The sequence below is a fragment of the Lepisosteus oculatus genome, chromosome 12 (assembly GCF_040954835.1).
Source record: "Lepisosteus oculatus isolate fLepOcu1 chromosome 12, fLepOcu1.hap2, whole genome shotgun sequence".
Taxonomy (NCBI): domain Eukaryota; kingdom Metazoa; phylum Chordata; class Actinopteri; order Semionotiformes; family Lepisosteidae; genus Lepisosteus; species Lepisosteus oculatus.
Window position 1 is genome coordinate 1,389,088 of NC_090707.1, and position 20,628 is coordinate 1,409,715.

At 35.8% G+C, this 20,628-nt stretch overlaps 1 protein-coding gene across 4 annotated transcripts in view; it reads right to left on the bottom strand.

The window, feature by feature from the left end:
- LOC102685206 (low-density lipoprotein receptor-related protein 1B) overlaps positions 1-20,628 on the bottom strand; it is a 461,586-nt gene that overhangs the window by 129,993 nt on the left and 310,965 nt on the right. For all 4 annotated transcript variants that reach the window (XM_015358626.2, XM_015358625.2, XM_015358624.2 and 1 more), the window contains 6 exons: positions 14,745-14,879; positions 14,492-14,621; positions 11,791-11,917; positions 11,474-11,625; positions 11,049-11,173; positions 10,097-10,468 (listed from right to left, as the gene is read on the bottom strand). In XM_015358626.2, the coding sequence (XP_015214112.2) occupies positions 10,097-10,468; positions 11,049-11,173; positions 11,474-11,625; positions 11,791-11,917; positions 14,492-14,621; positions 14,745-14,879 (1,041 nt within the window). The remainder of the gene's footprint in view (positions 1-10,096; positions 10,469-11,048; positions 11,174-11,473; positions 11,626-11,790; positions 11,918-14,491; positions 14,622-14,744; positions 14,880-20,628) is intronic.

Sequence of the window (20,628 nt, forward strand, 5' to 3'; positions counted from 1 at the left end):
ACCCTACTGTACCTCAAAGAAGCAAACACTTTCACTGACTCCCACAGCAGTGGGACCACATACACATGCAACAGTCCTGTCTTTCTTTAGGACCCAGGAGACTCACAGGCGCCCGGCGGTGAGGGACCGGGACTTGAGTTACCGAGGCTGTTGCATTGCAGAAGTTAAAGAATAAAAGCACAGCAGTTCTCACTGCATAAAATGAGACCGTTGCAGGGATGTCTTTTTCAGTTTAAATTAGCAAATTGTGAAAAAAAAATTGCCAAGTACTCAAAAAATGTATTACTGGATGGCCTACAGTAACAACTCTGATAATACATACTGTATATGAATTTATTCATATTTAAGGGTTTTACCACAAAAGATCTAATATTATATAAGGATTTATTATATATAAATTAAATTTACTGTAGCTTGGGGTTTAGAATGAAATTGTTGACATTATTGCAATAATTGTCACTAATGTTTTTTTAAAATAGTTTTTTAAAATAAAATAGTTTTTCACAATCATTATCCCTGTTTTGCACAACTGAAATCCTACAGTTTTTATATACTGTAAGTGTATTTTTTACAGTCAGTCAGTCACTATGTTGGTCAGCTGTTTTTATAATGATTTATGTAAGCTTCCTTTATTTTCATGACACCGGAGCAGAGCTGGAAATATCACTTCTGTGCTGATGCTTATTGCACTTTAGGAATTGAATGTCAATTTAAGAATTCGTGTTTTTTACATACACCTATAGGATTGTGTCATTAAACAGAGTTTAAAGCACTGCCATTTCACTTGTATTGAATTTATTTTTACTAACTTTGAAAGAATGAAAACTATTTTAACATTTCATTTTTAAGTTTTCTTAAAGAACATGGATGGTGATATTGACAGCATAAGCCATCAAGTCATTCAAAAAACAAACTTCTAAACAAGCATTTAGATGCCACCTTGATCACCATTGTAATGCTTTGAAATTCACTGCACACCTGTTTCCATCAAAATTAAAGTGCATGAGTGATGTTTTGTTTTCATTTGAGCTCATAAATGCTGCAGTCCTCAGCAAATAACTGAACCTTTAACTTCTATTTAATGCAAAACTGGCCTAGTGCATAAAAAATCTCATGAGTTGTCTCCTGAAGTTACTGTGATATAATTGGTACAATAACTTAATCTAATTTCATGAAGGGGGTCAGATCAAGTCCATGGGTTAGATCATTGACTTTCTTCCATTTTAGAGGTTTGTTGCCATGTGTGATTTGGACTCCAATATCAAATGTCTCTAAAATATCTTCAGGTTTTTTTGCTGCATAATTTGTTCAATTTCAAACAGTTTTATAGCTGTAATAGTAACATACAGTTTATACAAAACAATTTGGAGAAAAAGAAAATGCTTCAAATCTTGGTTTATTGTAAATAAAGTTATTACTATGTTCCATAGAACATTGATTTACACCGATGAGGGTTCTGGAATATTTCAGTCTTGCCAATATTAAATTCCACTATTTTGCCTTATTCATCTTGCATATTTAACCTTTAGTGAGATACTGGATCTCCATCAGTGTATCCAAGAGCCAATCACAGGAGAATAATACGCCTCCTGTCAAATGAGTGGTGTAATGATGTTTTAATGGCTTACAGGTGGTCAATTCTTGAGATATGGGGTATAGCCAATGCCTCCAAAGCAATAAAATATTTGAGGGAATACTTAAAGTACTAACAGCAGACGCTGAACTCTGATTTATACTTTCCAATAAAATGCTTTTGACAGCTATATGTGCAGGAAATCATTCAAGAAGCTTAGGAAGAATTTATTGAGACAATGCAGTTTAATTAAGAAAATATGATTCATTAACATCTTTGCCCTTTTCAATGATAGGAAGCTGAGCTATTTTAAAATTAGTAGCTTCAGCTGTTCAGCTTCAAAAGAGCACAGAGTTTTGGAAATGATCAGAGGAGACTTGCAGTACATTAGATAAACTCAATTTAACTACTCCAAATAATTCATTAATTGATCGCAGTTTCCACTTAAATAATGAGAATCAAGGTGTTTTATTTCAGTAGTTCTCTAACCAGTTTTTTTTACATGTTCTAACATCTAAAGAAAAAGTTGTCAGGCAAAGTTGTCACTTTAATTCAGTCAAAAATGACACTCAACATCTCTTTATATATATATTTCTTCAATGGAAAATGATATACAGTAAGAAAACAAAGGTTATTTACCCAGAAGGTAATGGTAAGTTTAGTGGTTTCTAGGAAACTGAATAGATCATACTGGAGGAATGGAGGACATTCTTTTGAAACCAATTTTCCTCTTTAACCCAAGGAAAAGTTAATGCACATTGTACTGTATTTAGTGTTCCAAGAGCAGTGCTCTATGTTAAAGTAAGCAAACTACAAAGCAAGTGTTACTCACTTTTAATTTGTGGCACAAAATAGTGAAAAGGCAAAAAGACATGTCTTTCAATCCAACTCTGGTCTAAATGTTAATTTCAAAGGTACATGAGTACCTTGAACTTTTGCCACTCAAGTCCTTACAAAGCTTCAAAAGCATTAGCCCGGTAAACAAGAGGACAAGACCTTTTCTCATTATTATCAAGGTGATAAAGTATTCCAGTATGGCAGCGCATAAACAAATGAGATGAGAGAGGGTGTCATCTATCAGCCACGTGAACCACAGAGCTCTCAGTCAGAGTTCCAGCCAGCTGCATTGGCCTGGGACTGTAACACATCGACTTAAAGAAGTCTACTACATACAAAAACACCTACAAAAAATAAAACTGACACACAGACAGACGTTTGGGGAATCTGGTGATGATAATGCCAATATACCAGCAACAAATGTAATTTTAATTTGGTGGTGCACAATGTAGGAGAATTTGGTAACCATTAACTTAATCATATTTCCAACAGCATTGATGGGCTATTTGTCATGTAGTGTCAATCACACAAGAAACAGTCAAGACTATCCATCTATCTATGGTACAGTGACATAGCAGTTAGTACTGCTTTCCTCACAGCTCTTGGATCATGGGCTTAATTGCAGCCTGGTGCATGCACTTTCTACTTGCAGTTTGTGTACCTTCCCATCTCCCCTTCTTGCAGGAGTTTTCTGGACATGGTGCAATTTCCTCCTATAGTCACACGCTATCAAGGGTATATTGCTGCTCCTTGTCTGCCAGGTTAGGGTCCAAATCACCACAATGCTCTAAGATAAGGTAATGACTGAAAAAGGCCTATTTCCCAGCTGTGGAATGGAATATCCCATCTATAGGTACATTGTTCATATCTTAAAATGTTATTCGATTTTTGTCAGAAAAACAGAGCAACATGCAAGAAAGCCTCCTGAAATATATATAACATATATTCTGAATGTGTTAACTAGCAAAAATGTTGCAGCAATTTCTGTGTGTGAGTGCACACTGCAATACAGGGTCTGGTACTGCCTTACACTCGGTGTCTGCTAAGTTAAGCTTTGGATCAACGTGACCCTCAAAGGATAAAGCAGTTACTGAAGATGGATGGATTGGATAGATGGATAGAAACTAATCTCACTCAGTCCTCTATGACTCAGAAAGTCATGATGATGTACAGTAGTAGGTTCTTTTAAGCAGTTCAACACCAAGTAATAGCTTATTCTTTACAGTTGAACATATTCACTGTGGCATGCCAGACAGAGCATAGACTGATGATAGGGAGAGCTCATTTTCTTCATTTCTGACAAATTGTTTCACAATTTCAGACCTGTGCTGAATGTTCTCAGTGGTTGCAATGTGCAGATTGATTGCATATTTACACCAATACTAAAATTCAATACTAAAACTCACTAAACTATGAGTGCCATTTTCATGCACCTACTGATATTTAATGTCTTGTAATTTTATTATATGGGTGCCTTAGAAATGTCAGCTTGAATGAAAAAATGATGTCCCATCATGAGCACATTTCTTTGGTTCTCTTCAGTGTCTATTCAAGGTCAGATTTCCTACAGTATGTGCCCAAACTCAAAACCAATCCTGTTTCCCCAATCCTTCATGATGTACAAAAGAAATGCAACACCTTCACCAGCTAGTTTAAACACAGATTGTAAACAAAATCACAGAAAATAAACACAATTACTGTGCAAAAGGTCGTATGTTATGCTTACTGTAAATACTATGATTTACGCTGGGGAAAAAGGGTAACCATCCCAGTTACTCTTTAAAGTTAGATCTCAAGAGAGCTATGATTTTTTTCTTTTTAAAAACTGTTCTTGTTTTAACTGTCAGTCAGCACATCAGCACTCCTGAAGTAGGATTGTCCATACGAAGGTAGTACCATGTACTGTATGAGCATTTAAATGATCATGGCAACACTGATGGATAAATTCGATCTGATCAGCTACTGGAAATGTTCCTTCACTCTTCCTGGGCAAAATTTGGTCTCGGTCATCTTATATTAACAGCTTTAGTATTTTAATTCCACAGTTGTTTAAGTACAATCTTGGCATATAAACACAGGAATACTAGTACCATCCTTTTTCTGAAGTCATGACATTATAATCCTAGCCCTGTATGGTCTACATGTGCTGTACCTCAGGTGTCGAAAACCTATGACACGTGTGTCATTATTGGCATGCAAAGGGATTTTTAACTACAACTATAAAAACTATGCTTGCCTGTTCTGTAAATCTCTATGACATGCTACTCCATGAAAGCTCTTTTGTGTAGAAGAAAACAATTCTCTATTTTTAGTAACTGCATTATTTTTAGTGAGGCAGTCTATTGTTTTCACAATTAAAGTTCAAAATATGTGCTGCTTATTAACAAGTGTAAAGTCAAACATTTTGCACAAAATGGCAACTGCTAAGAAAGCCCAGTTAGATGTTCACTCATTTCAGCCCCTTTGGAGAGATGAATATGACTTTTGTGTTCTATGTTGTAACCCAAAATGGGATGCAAAACTAAACCTAACCCAATGTACCCAATGAACACAATGTACCCAGTCAAATAAAATGTATCCCAATGTATCCAAAGTCAACAATGTGCACAATTTACTCAATGTACTAAATGAAGTAAATCCAATATACCCATTATACCCATAGTACTCGACGTATCCAATGTACCTAATTTATCCAGTGTACCCAATGGATATGTACAAAATGTGCCTGATGTACAAAATACTGTATACTCAATGTACCAAATGTATTCCATATACCCAATACACACAATGTCCTTAATGAAGCCAATGGACCAAATATACACACTTTACCTTATGTACCTATTGTACAAAATGTACTACATGTACCTAATGTGCCCAATATACTGTACCAGTGTACACAATTTACTCATTTCACCCAATGTACTTAATGTGTCCAATGAACCCAATCAACCCAAAGGACAGAAATGTACCCAATATACCCAATGTCCTCAATGTACAGTACACAAATTCCAATGTACTCAGTGTACTCAATGTACTCATTATACAGTACCTAATGCACATGGTGGACACGTCTGTTTGTACATAAATAAACATAACTGCAACATTGTGGTCATGACAGAAACTGTCTCTGACCCTGATATCAACTCATCAGTCTTACTGTGTTCATTTTACCTCCAAGTGAGTTTCTTCAGATGTTTGTTACTGTGGTCTATATTCATCAGGAAGCTAACGTGTTTAGGGCACTGGAGAGAATCGCCCAGACTTTTCAGCATTTTCAAAACAACTTTCACAATAGTGCCAATTTCATCATGGGAGATTTTAAACACTGTACCCTACTAAAGTCACTCAAACATTTTCATTGGTACAGTATGTTACCTGTCCAACTTAGCATAATAGGGTATTGAACTTGTGTCAATTAACAGGTCAGTTAAGGACGTGTACAAATTCACTGCTAATTTTCATCTGAAAACAACATGGTGTATTTGGTTACGACCTACAAGACAGCCCTGCAGAGACATACCTGTATAGTAGAACCCAGGGTGGTTCGAGTCTGAACCAAGGACTCACAGTGACTGTGGGACTGCAATGAGTGCACTGATTGGGACATGTTTAAGCTTTCAAATTCTGATCTTGATGAACTGACAGATACAGTTATTAGTTATGTAACATTTTGTGCAAATACTGTTATACTTATAAAAGCTTGTGCTGTGTTCTCTTGGATGACAAAATCTCACACGTCGGCTCCAAAAAAACACAGATTTTACTAAGGAGGTGTTGTTTTCAGTATGGAAGCTCAAAAGAAACAAAAAGGTAACTCAAAAGTTAAAAGAGAGATTAAGTTGGCTAAATTAAGGCATAAAGATAAAGTGAATTGTGAAATGAGTAAAGGTAATTCATGCTCTGCATGTCAGGGTATCAAGAGTATTGAAGAGGTGTGCTAGATACTGTAGCTGTTATTTTTATTTTATTTTATAAATGTAATTTCTTTAGCAAAATGTTCTTAGGATCTGGAAAGAATCAGTTGTGCTCCCTTTGGCAAAGTTCATATCTCCTAGTTCATTCAATGATTATAGGCCACTAGCCCTCACCTGTAATGAAAACAGGGTCAATTAGACCCATTTCAATTTGCTTAAAGGGCAGGTAGGGGTGTGGAACAAGCTACAGTATGCCTTTTTAACTTTGTTCTCCAGCATCTTGAGGAAAATAAAACTCATGCTAGGTTGCTTTTTGGGGATTATTCTTTAGTATTTAATTGTATTCAACCATAATCACTGGTAACTAAACTATTGATTTATTTTACTCTTAATCTTATGATCTGGGTTACTGATTTCCTTACAGATAGTCAACAATATTGTATCTAACGAACAGTATTCTTCTAGTGCAAACGAAGTTCTCATTTAAAACTGTGGCACTAACATTGCTTATGGCATGTGTGTATTGTTATTTTTGTTTTTTCTTTATATTGTCCGCTGCTGTAAAACAAAATGTCCCTTGAGAATTATAATTAATATCTCACTGTTTCTCATCTTTCAAGACAGACCCAGATGAGATTCTTGGATCAATTGCCTAATAGCAACAAAAAGAACTTCAAGACTTCCTCTCATCTGCAAAGTTTATGTTATTATATCTTTTGAAACTCTCTACTGTATATTCTTTTTCAACTCACTTTGGAAATTGTAAGCCTACTTAAATATTGAGTGCCTGGTACAGTATGTCCTTGATATCGTATGATTTCAGTTCAATATTTTGTTATCAAAGCAATATTGCTAATCAATTCTTAAAACACACAACACATCTATCTGCTTACTGTTTTAAAGTATACTGTGTATGTGCCAAAACAGCTTCTGAATTAACAATGGTGTTTTACAGTATCTACTTATACCACCACCTTCCATTGATTCAATGCTGTCATGAATTTTTTGAGACCTCACAGCGTTCTCAATGCAAAAACAGTAGTCTAGTACACAAAATACAGAACCATATTCTTAAAAAGAATCCAAGAGATGGGGCAAAAGGAGTCATTGCATCTATCAAGTGTCAGGCAACATTACAGATATGGTACCTTTAACCACCATTTTTGACAGTTAAATTGGTCCCATTTAGCTCAAAAGAATAGTGGCAGCCATTACAAAGCTCTTACTAGATGTGGTATGTGTTAAGCTTTGTAATACATCATGGGTTATGCCACTTAATGTTTGCGATGATAGATTTCTCAGAAATGGGTGCTAACGCTTAAAGTTCAAAATAGCAGAAACAGATCTGACCACAGTACTTTATTTCACAACATGTAGGCTGTTGTACTGACTTAGCACCTAACATATCAATGTCAACTCCAATGGATTGAAAAAATGACCCCTCGTATTAAATATTCTGCTGCTGAGACCGAGCATTGAGCAATAGAGCTATGGGACATATGCCAAAATAAATCCTGGCCCAAGTAAAATACTGTTACATTTAGACTGTTTTTACAAAACAATTACTCTAGTTAAAATGATAAATTCAGTAGGGAGAGCAAAGTTTCACTTCTGGTTATGAAGCTGATTTTAAAGCACTGAATATATCTGTACATGAGAACCAATAACAAATAACCAAATTACCCAAAGTTTTCCAGTGATTTTGATTAGATGAATTCTGAGATAGAAAAGAAAATACAGCATGCCAGGCTATGAAACAGTTTTCCTGGCAGCATTCCAGGCTACAAAATGGTTTAAATTGTAGAGCTTATTTACTCTGCTAGTTAAAGGTAATGGAATTAAATACTACAGACACTGTTAACAGACTGTTCACTTGCACATTTGAAATTAGTGCAATTAAGACACTTTTCTTGATATCCAAGCAGTCTTATCTTGCCCAAAAGAGTACACTTCTGTAGACCAAGTGAACAGACAATACCATTCAGGCATCAGATAATTACTTGGACCATACAATTAAAGACACTTAATTCCTGACACTAAACTTTCCAGTTTGAATCCAGGCTATAGCAAGACATTACTCCACGGCAACCTTGTTCAGCTTGGGATGAGTTTGTGGGTCCTTAGCTTTCTCTACAATCTCCAATTGTCAGGCACTTCCAAATCTAATTGTATTTTTATTGAAAAGACAAACAAATAGTACTGGACTAAAATCACCTTGATATCTATTTAGAGGCGTCAACCTGAGTTCCAAAATGTTGTCATTAATGTGATGGGTTAAGGTTAGTGTGAATTTTCATTGCTGTTTTTTGCACCAGTTTGTGTAAACATACGATGATTTACCCCACAAAAGAAATCCACAAATTTGCAGAGTTCAGCTTGGGCTGGTTTCAAGCTGTTGAAATGAGTGTCTATCTCATGTTGTATAAGGATAGAAATAGAATTCAGAATGGCAAAAGTGAACCCCAAGCATAATTCAGTTAGCAAATACTTGTTAGAAATTCTGGGCCTGTTATATGGAAGGTGGAAATAAACAGCGTGAGATTGATCTAGATTAGGACATTAAAATGTCCTAACATCTTTGTTGTATAAATACTGTATATGAATAATTGTTTAGAAACATCTTAAATATTGCTTTACTTTCATTGACTTTGGAACATATTTAGTTAATTAATGTGGTTATTTATTCCAGTGGTGTCAATTTATCAACTGATCCAGTAACATATTTGTTTGGAACGTAGTGTAAGAAAGCACATCTACTGTAAGTTTTCCTTTGAGTGGTTCCAGATGACAGCCTGACAGACAGAATAAGTGCATATATAATGTAAGACTTATAAAATGCATTTACTATGTGAAAGAATTTGTATTCACATGATGATCCAGCTACTATAGTTCATTTTAAAACAAAGACCTAGAAGAAAAAAGAAGCTCAGAATCTGAGAATAACAGAGAATAAAAAAGCTGATGAAATTCTAATCCTGCAATAAACAGAGATTCAATATGCTGATGGTTCCCTGTTGAGGAACATATGTCCACTCTGCTCCTTAGTTATAGTCTAACATTTATAGTTAGAGAATTAAATCACTTTCATTACAAATGTACATAGAAGCCCTGAGGCAGTCTAGCTTCGATTCTGAATATACAGTATGTCCTCTATGATCATCGATGACATATCAGATTTAGAGTCGTAGTTTAATGTATCAGTGTTTATTTTTCTGTCCTTGATGATAAAGCACTTCAGATGTGTCTGTAGATAGAACCTGATAAATAAGAGGAAGGCCAGTAAGGCTAGCAGGGATCATTCACAGGTTATGAAGAGGAGAGTGGATCCTGGAGGTGATCAGATAATAGTGAATTCCATAGCAAAGAGGGATTTTAAACAGTGACACACAAGCGGCAGCACCTGAAAAGACATATTCTAACAAAACATTACATACAGTATGCTCCTAACATAAACTGGGGCTTCATAGAGGGCCCCTATTAAATTCCATATATTATTGCAAGAAAGGGCTCTGGTTTTAATAATATTCACTGAATGTGTCAAACCTTTCCTTGAAAAAAAATAAGTGAGGGGTGGGGGGACTACTGTTCAACAAGGGAAACAAAAACTTAAAATAGTTTCACATGGGAGTCAGAGGTGTATAAATGAACTGCTTTGTTCTTTGTAGAGTATCACTATGAAAAATTGAGCTCTGTCCGATGGCAAGATAAAATCCCAAGCTAACTGCTTTAGAATAAAATGACGTGAAATATAACACTTGAAGTACACACTTACTTTCAACAATGATCTCTCTTCCAGTCCAGTCATCATTAATAACTTGAATATTCCCAAAATGGACATCACTGAAGAAGATGCGATTAGTTCCTTTTACCCTCTGCTGGTAATCAAAGGCAAGAGCTATCACATTCTTGAAATAGGCCAGATTCTCATAAGGCTTTATTGGGGAGTTTAAATTGCTCTCATCTGAAAGGTGAATGCTCTTCAGTATGGTTCTCTCTGAGTAGAGCAGGTAGCCATCATACTTCTGACAACTGAATCCTCCTTCAGAGAGATACCCGTGAGCACAGGCACATGTCCTCCGCCCATTTCCTTGATAGAAGCAAAGCTGCTGACATCCACCATTATTCCTGGCACAGGGATTTGTACCTGTAGGTATAAAAGATGTTACTGCTCAGTTCAAACTGACAGAGTGCTTTTTAATATTTAAAGCTGTTTGCTCTTCCATGATATTTTGTAATGTTTGATTCATGAACATGGCCAAGATTCTTAGACATGACTGAGGAAATGTTAGACAAATAAGTGTTGTTACGTCTAAAAATCATTATGAGCGCATTCTGTATAACATGGTGTGTCTTCAGACACTTTCATTCTTTGAAATCACTCCAAGAGGCTTGCAGCAAATTGCCACTCTGTGTTTGCAAACAATTTGCAAGTTAATTTCCAAACAAATTATTTTAGAGAGAATATATTTTCTGAGAACAGGTCCCAATGTCAAAGGCAAGAAGAACGTTGTGTCTTTTGAAGTTACAGTTTCAAGAATTTGCAATAGTAATAGTGCTAGTACGCCACATTGCTTCTGTGGGTAAACCAGTGTCATCTTTTTTGACTCAACTCCTGCCCTAGGTAAGCTGAAATGTGTGTTTAACTTGCTATGCAAAGACTTCCCCCCCTCGGCCATTGTGCTGTCATGGGAAGGATTAATGACATCATTAAGCGAAGCATCAACCTTTCTCCCTGGCTCTGTTGAAGACTTTCACATCTTTCAGGTTGATCCCGAGGCCACTCCTCATAGTCAGGGCATCAGTAGCATCATTCTTGAAGCCTCTTCTGATGGAGCCGTTGGCATGTGCTCTGCCATATATAGGGAACAAATGTTTGACAAGAGATAATCAATGGCCCTAGACTAATTAAAATCGAAGAACTCATTAAAATACAGTAGACAGCTGGCCTAACAGAAGGTGAAGGAACCTACCCTTGTCACTGACATTGAGGTACGGGAGATTTAAATAAAAAGGTCTTTTCCAGGCAAATTACAAGGCTTTGCGGATTCTTATTGTGACCTTGCTAGAAAGTGGCTAATCCTACAAGGGTACAGCAGCTGGCTTCACTATAACGTTTTGAGACTCCAACATTTATGGAAAAATAAATTACCTGTCAGACCAGTAGATGTAAGCCCCATAGACTGCCACTGAAAACATATCCACATTGCTCCCTGACAGCACAATCTCTCGGCTCTCTCCACTCTCAAGGTTGATTCTCTCTATCTTGTCTGTACGGGCATCACACCAGTATAATTTATTTTCCTGAAATGCAATTTTAAAATAAACTTTAGTAGACAGTTCTCACATCTGAGCATTTTTATCAACAAAAATAATACTAAGATCTAAAGAAAATGAAGCTTTCAGAAAGAATAGTTGTGGGTTGAGTGAAGTTCAAAGTGCAGCATAAGAATTTCCTTTTGAACTCACCTTGTAGTCAATGGAGATTCCGTTAGGCCAGGTGATTCCTGAGCTAATAAGAGCAATTTGCTCTGAACCATCTAAACGTGCTCGTCCGATGCAAGGGGTCTGTCCCCATTCTGTCCAGAACAGGTATCTGTGCAGTAGAATTATGTAGATAAACTGATGAAATTAGTACACCACTCTCAGCTTCCACTGTGCTGTTAACACTCACCTCTTATGTAAGAAGGAAATAAAAAAATTACTCATGCTCATGAAAATCAATGCCTGGATTCTTAAAGGATACTACCCAAAAATATCAAAATTGAAATATTGCCGGTTATTGTGCACATTGTTCTTTAGGATTTTTAAAAGCTGTATGTACAGTATATATATTTATTTATTTATTTATTTACCTTGCATATATTTTTCTCAGCATAACAAAAATAACAAGGGAACAAAACAAATGAGAAGCAGAAAAGACACAGATTATCTCCTCTGAGGTTAGATCTCAACAACATGCAAAGCAGATTAAATGTTTGCAGTGCAACCAGCCAAAAAAAAATTAAAGAGAGCTAATCCCATAGAGGGAAATATTGCAGTGGTCCATAAGGGAATCTTGAGACCTCTGTGGAGTATTCATGTAGATTTTAAAACTGCAGAATGAGGGGGAAGCGAATTGGTTGTCAAGAGACTAAGGGCAAAGTGAGGACAGAAAGGATGAAAGAGCAATAACAATTAGACCAGAAGGGTGGCCATAACAGCAGGTGCAACAAAATATATTAGGAGAATAAGGATCGTGTTTTACCAGATTGTCAGCTTTCAAAATTGGTAACATTTTGGTAAGACTGGGAGTTATATCATCAAGCCATGTGGGCCCTGTGCCAGAACAGTTCTGGCAGTAATTTAACAACATGAAATTCCTTCAAAATATTCAGTCTTGTTTTGACTCACTGCTGCATTCTACCCAGATCATTACCTACCATCTGTGATTTCAGGGATTTCACTGTGGCAGAGTTTGCATTTTATCGATCTAGAAATGGACATTTTCATGCACTGTGGTAGCATTTCTTTCCAAGCAACTCAAGAAGGACATTTGTCTGACACATCACTAAACAAATTATCTTTCAATAAATACATCTTTATGTGTACAATGTAAAACTGTTAATTAAAATGTAGTTTCTGAGTCGTACATAATTTAAAAAATAGTCTGAAATGATTTTTTAAAAATTATTGAACCTTTGTGTTTTGTACACTGCAGTTCAGCCACCTTTAAAAGCTTTTATCTGTCATAAACTGAATTTTATCCATCAGTTTTCTAACGTTTAAACAACACTGGGTCACAGAGGAGCTGGAGTTTATCCTGGTTAGCAGCAGGCATAAAGAAAACTGAAATTTATATTCAATATGAATTAGATGATTGAACCAAACTTAAATCTTTTCTTAATCATTCAGTTCTCTTAATCATTCAGTAATAATGATGAACTGGTGCAAAAACCAATGCTGTAATTACTGGGTACAAAGAGAACACCTAAGCATTTTTACTTTAGTTTGCCTGCAGAGAATGATATTGATTCATCTTCCTTATGAGAAATGATCATTAGGCAGGATATGGAAAGGAGAAGAACAAAAGTAGAGCACTTAAGAGATGAACCCACCTGAGCTTTGTATTTTGAGATTTAACTGAACTAAAGAGAATTAATGATGTCTCCCCTTTTAACTTTGGAATAAATTAATTCAATTTGTTTTTTTTTAACTAGACTGAAGCAGTTGATAGTGAAGTAGTTTATCAGAGCAATCTGCTTTATCACATGCTAGCAGATTCAGGCTTAGCAATGTCATATGACATACATTTAAAGAGGTACTGTATGGCTCATTATTCAGTGGTACACAGGGAAAAGACATTGCAGACGCATCCCATACGTTTCTGGAAAGTCCACACCTCCATCTTCTCATGGTAATAGTACTGGACTAACAAGTACGGTAATATATTTTAGGAAAAAAAATCACAGTAGTTTGCGGTTATATGAAAGTGTTCATCAGTGATTTATGAAACTATCTACCAAAAAAAAATTTTAGACATGAACTTGTTTTATTAAAAATGTGAGAAGTGTCTGTGAAGCTGCTTTTACTGAAAAATTTCTTTCACAAACGTTTCCCCTGCTCACACACCTGTGCTCTTCTATTTATCCAAACATATTATTGCTGAGAAAAGCTCCATTTCTGGGGGAAAATGCATTAATCTTGTGGTTGGCACAAGCATGGTGTCGGCTGAGGCACATGTGCTTTCTGTTACCGCTTTTGAATGCCTACAAAACTAGCCAGTTCTTAAAAAAAAAAGCATTAACTGTTTATACACTGAAATATTTGTCTTGCTTTCTTTTAGAAGACTGCAAGACATTTCAGTTAAGTGGAAATTTTGCGAAACATTTTAAAAATCTCTGCCCTGCAATGGATAGGCCCGGGGTGTATCCTGCCTTGCACCGGCTGCTTGCTGGGTTAGTCGCCAGCTCCCTGTGATGCTATATTGGATAAATTGGTTAGAAAATGGATGGATGGATTAAAAAAATCTAATTTTTCTATTCTATTATAATTTTTATTGCTTATGACATAATTTTATTTCATTCAAATTGACCTTGGTACATTTTGTTCAGTTATACAAATAGTGTACATGTACCTTTGTTTTTTAAGAAAAATCTATACATAAACATATGAATAATAATTACTTTACCCTTTCTCTGGATGCACTGCAATGGCTCTTGGTTGATCAAGTCCTTCAGAAATGACCACGAATCGGTACAAACCATTGAGTCTTGAAACCTCAATAAGATTAAAGCCGTGGTCAGTCCAATAAATGTTACCTTTTAAAGCAGACAAAAATAAAAATAACCAGAAAATAAAATGTATGCATATTGAAAGGGACAGAAATCTATTAAAGACTATTTCTAGTCTCCACAATGTAAAACAAAATCAGATTTCCTAACCAGCTATCCAGTCTACTGCAATGCCTTCGACCCTTCCAACCCCATTCGTGATGATGTCTTCCTTCCATGTCTGGTCCCTCCTGGCTCTGCTGATTCTATTTAAGCCCATGTCGGTCCAATAAATGGTATCATTTTCTGTAAAAAAGGATATTTCCAAAGTAAACCACTGACAGCAATTACAAATCACAGAGAGTTAGCAACTACCGAAATGCTGTTTTCACGTTTCATGTTAATAAATATGGTCCTGCCTTTATTTGGTGCTGTTCCCATGGAATCTGAAATGTCTTTCAGAACGTGCTATTGTCTTCAAATAATTTCTATGCGTTGCCACCCATATCAAGATGTACTTCACAAGCTGTTCAGGGCAGAGCAATAGTCAGTTTCGTCTCCCCTTGCATTAACAGAGCATGGTGAGTGTGGGAATTACCATTCACATAATGACAGGAGAGTCCCTGCTGGAATGATGAGAGAGTGGCCTGCAGAAGCTGACATACTCCTGGGAAGTGCAGTGAAATGAAATTAAAAACATGTACAATGCAACTGGTGAATATAAGAAAACGTTAATCTTAAAAACCATAAGATATGGAATATTAATAGACTGTAGGTGGGGAAATTTGGCAATTGGTGTTTAAGCTGTGTTTCTGCCCAAAGATAATTTCAGGGTGTCTCAGTGACTACAGCACAGAGTTACTCATATATATGCAACCATCAAAAATTCTGCACTGGCACTCTAATAATATGACAGTAATGAACAATGGAAACCTATTGTTTTAAGCTTTTTAAGAATGTAATGCAAATATTGTGCAAATACAGTAAACAGTTGTTCCATATTGTTAAACCGGTGTTTGTCTTTTCAGATGTTATACAGTATGTAATGCAAAATGAAACTTATAAACGAACATGGCATATAACTATTGTGAGTTGCTTTGGACAAAAGACTAAATCATCAAATGTGAGGAATATTTCTTTGCTTTAAACCTTTCTAAAAATTCCCACTTAAATGCATTAGTGTCATGAACTTGAATTTCTTTAGTTTCTCCATTTCCTGTGTTGTGCATGTTGTGCAAGTAATGCATGACTTGCTGTCAAACCTGAAGGTTAAATGTCTTTAATAAACTGTCAAAGAAAAAAAATCATTATGAAAGCTTTGTGCATTACATAATTAATCTTTTAATTAAAATAAAATTGAATTCCAGAGCAATTTCTTAGACAAGTGCATGTGCTTGTATATGCTGATATAAAAATAACTAATTATATACAGCACTTCATTTGCACAGTGGATCAAGGTTTTCAACATCGTAAAAAAAACACCACAATAAATTCCCCCAATATCTATAGAAGTAGGACAGTTATGCAACTACAGTACATTTCTATCTAAATTCTTTACTTCACCAGTACCCTCAAATCATATTGTTGTTCATTGATTCCTGAGGTATTAAGCTCTTCTTCAGAGTCTGTATAGTCCTGAACCTACACTATTCTGCTATATTTATTTTGTGCGTTTCTAATTGCCTAAGGAGAGGTTCTTAAAATACCTTGGCCTTCTTGCGAATAGAAATAAGCATCCATTCCTTTGCTTTATATCTGGGGTAATTTTCATGCTACAATATAAAAGCCTGTCCTTTCTGACACATTGGCTACATTTCTGATTCAATTCCCCCTCACATTTCCAGTAACTTTTCATATGCCTTAGCCTCAAACTTTAATTGCACACCTTCTACACTTGACTGCCTTGTACACTGACTAATATAGAGGCAGAGGTATTAGTGTACAGTATATATTGCGTATTTGTATAGAAGATTTTAATTAACTGATCAACTCAGATATAAAAACAGATATTGTTTTTATTACCTACAGTATCTACAGGCACTCCAGCAACAGCCCCCATACCACCCAGGGAAGCACGGGACACATAGACAAGGCAGCACGCTCACCTGTAGAGTTCATTCGAGATGCGCAATCTCAAAGTTAGCAAACTCATCATGCGCTGACATCACTACAAACCCAAAAGCCAAGAGACTTTGGCTAAGACCCTCTCCCTCTCTATCAGTTGTGTGCAATCACTTCAGGAATTCTGGACACAAGGTAGTGGCATGAACAAATTGCTCATTTTTCTGCATATTAATAATTCCAACACAGCATTCACTCAGCAGAACACGGAAAGGACTGCATATGAGAGGAGGCAAAGTGGACAATATAGCTCATTTGGGAGTTTGTAGTTAAGTGATCTAAGGATCTCATTCAGCCATTCTTGACATAACCAGTGTATCAGTGTCACCAATGTGGCTGGATAGCTTGTTCCTTACTCCCACAACCCTTTGCATAAAGTGCCTCCTATTCCCAGTTTTAAATGCCCACTGGGGTCCTCTGGCCCCAGCTTCATTGCTGATTCTGACATCACATCACATGGCATTTTTCACGGTTAGTTTTTCCATAAACCTTCCTGCCAGGCCTGTTCCCCTGCTGTAAGTTTCTGCCATGTGCTTTAGTATGGTGCTGTTGAACACCTCGGATTCCATTGAAATACAACCATATTTCATTCACTCTTTTGACAATTTTTTTTAGAGGCTATACTTCGACAAAATTGTGCTACTTCTTCAAACATGGTGACAAACTTTCAGGCCTGTGCTTTTTTAAATAGCTGTATTTTAGCTGTAGCTAAATTTTAAAATGATCGAAACTTACAAAGAACAAAATTACACATCACACCAAATGTACACATCACACAAAAAAGCATTTTACTCAAATTGCTGAAAAGCAGCACTTTATTTCAATTGCACTGTAATATACAGTATCTGTTTCCCTTTGGGTTCTACAGTTCCTCAGCATTGTTTATAGTGTATGTTAAAGGTGAGCATGCAATTTCCAGGTAGGGCTCATGCATTACCAAAGTAATCATGGAAAACAAAGGATCCAACATGTTTTAATCCACCTCTGTAATCATTCTCTCTTCTTCAGGGATAAAGCAAGCAAACATGTTTTTCTCCTTCACTTACTCTGTCAATGGAGTGAAACAGAAGCACCTAAAGTGAATCCTTTGCATAATTGTATAATAGCTTTTCTTTAAGAGTAAAACATTACTAAAGCATAACAAATGCTCAGTTTTAAAACCTGAGTACAACATCTCCATTAATGCTAAAAGCACTTTAGGAACATAAGAGGCTTTTCCATTTCTATGTACAATGCCATAGTAATTCTCAGAAACCAGCTGTACATATAGTGCCCTCCAATATGACCAGTAAATACACCTGGTAGTCAACTGTCTCAATACTTATGTTCTCTTAAAATGGGGGGATGGAACACAAAAGTATTATTATTCTAAAATGCTAAAGCACATATGTTTAGAAATACCCAGACATAGAAGGTGACATTCTATACTTTTGCCTCATATTAATCTTTTCACCTCAAATCTGAATTGCTTGAGTGTACAGCAGATATATCAATTTTGACTTCACTGTCCCAGTACTTATGGAGGTCACAGTATGTAATTCATTAACCAAAATACATTATAGTGAAAGAAAGCAATGAAACACATTATTTTTTCCTATTTTTTACATTTTTAAATAGTACATAAATTACAACAACATTAATACTAATAATAGTAATAATCATAGTAATAATCATTACTGTTGTAAAAATTTAAAACTTTTTGACTAGTATTGAATATCATTGTGATTGGCACTTTTGGTGAAAATGCAATTACTCATATAAAGCGCTATGAAAACCCCCCTATTTAGTCCACATTTAGACCTGAAACCACATTAGATATTCGATTGAGTCTGAATAAAAGGCAAACCTGACTTGATAACATACACCACAAAAGCAAACTACAGTATATACTGTACAGATGCAGCCATCTAGAATATACATCAAATGTCATGTCAGTGGAAAGTGCACTGCAGTATATTGTGTTTCAGGTCAGCATGCTGACTTCAGCCCTTCACTGCTCATAGTAGATTGCTAGGTCTTCTATTGTTCCACTAGATGTAACTGAAACAGCTACTTCATTTAATCTATTTTTTAAGTCTAATAATCGTGTTTCTTGAAAATAGAACAGTACATATATTATATAATCATATAAAATACCCATCCCAGCTAGCATTTTAAAATGTAACATGGCTGTACAGTTTTTTTTTCTGAAAAGATTACATCATGAATAGGGCCTGGATAGAACCCTGGTTTTTCAGTGTGCCTGGTTTCACAGTAATTCTCTGAAAACACTGAATGGAGTGACATTGAACTAATCAAAACTTAAATTGTTAATATTGCAGTTTGACGTACAGCGAATCCTTAAACTACTACAGCTGCATGTGGTTGTCAGACAGTACAGTATTAAATGTGTATTAAATTGTTAATATTGAAATTTGCCATTAAGGTACAGTACTGTACTGTATGTACTGCTCAAAAAAAGTCATGGCATCTCAATGAAGGCAGTCTGCAAAACTTGTAATACTGTAGTTAATGTACTGAATGGATATCTGTGGATATTACAGTACATCATGGAATTCCTTAAAGTGTGTGCCACATGGGGAAATATATATTTTTCTCCATGTATTCAGCTCATACATGATGAAAAACTACATACTGTGAAGGAGACGACTCCTGGGCTGTTTTAAATAGATCCTTTAAAAAACGAAAATTATTTTAGAATTGGAAAATTAAGAAATGTCACTCAAGAAATATACTGTAAATGTATTCCTCTTTTGTCTCTGTCTCCTCAAGCCAGAGTAAGTAGTCAAAATATATAACAAAGCCTGAGGGGTGGCCTGCAGGAGAGCATGATTGAAAGGCAGATCAGCACATTAGTGTGAAACACAACATGATAATTCCTGAAATTCAGGGAAAAAATGTACTTGTCACTAGCCACGAACAAAAAAACATATGAGGTACACAGCAATTAAATCACAAAAGCGTTTTAACACTATTTACACTTATTTTTTCATTACACTACATTTACCAGATATTAAACTGAGAAGAAAATATTGTTTTATTAAAATTCATCAGATATCCACAGTACAGTGCGTTAGGTGGAATAAACTGTGTACTTGCACCCAAGCCGGGGAGCCAGGAAGTGGGAGGGAGAAGAAGTAACATACTGTCCACACAGTCCATACAGCCACCAGCGGAAAAATCCAGTGTTTGAAAAGAGCTTTCATGTTTTTTTTCATTCTAACTGGCCCAGTGGTCTTTTGATTGATAATGATATCAGTTTTTCATTAAGCCTCAAAGTGGGCATCATAAACACAATAAAGAGCGTAATGAGTTTCTGATTTGTGCTTCTTGCACCAGGGATTATAAAAGCAGTGTGGCCTATCAACTGCACCATCCACTGCAAGGCGACAATGCAACCCTCAAGATACAAGACACTCTTTCTTGCATTGCATTATTGAGGTTCAAGGCTGCACATTCTTCACTACCTTACCTTTATCATTTATACATCCATTTATATTGCGACATCATATTTCAAATGTCAATTACTTTGTGAGAAAAACACAGAACAATTATTACAACTGACATTTTTAGAAACCTACTTTTTATGTGCAGTTATCCACAGGAAAGAATAGGGTGGAACAGTGGTGTTCATCAGGTCACACTGTGAGAATTACTGTTCAACATTTATTGATGCTAAATTCCTGCTCATGACCACATAAAGTAGATTGCCACAAACTCAAAATATGTTTACTGTATGCATTGTGTGAGTATTGGATTCCACCTTTCTTTGAATAAAGAAAAAACCCAAAGAAAAACAAACAATTATATATACTATTTGTAATGTAATGTTCCCTCTTATAGCTAAACTGGCAACTCTTGTGGTTACATTAAGATATCATTTTGAATAGCTGGTCCAGCTCTATTTGTATTATGAAACAGTCTATTCAAAATT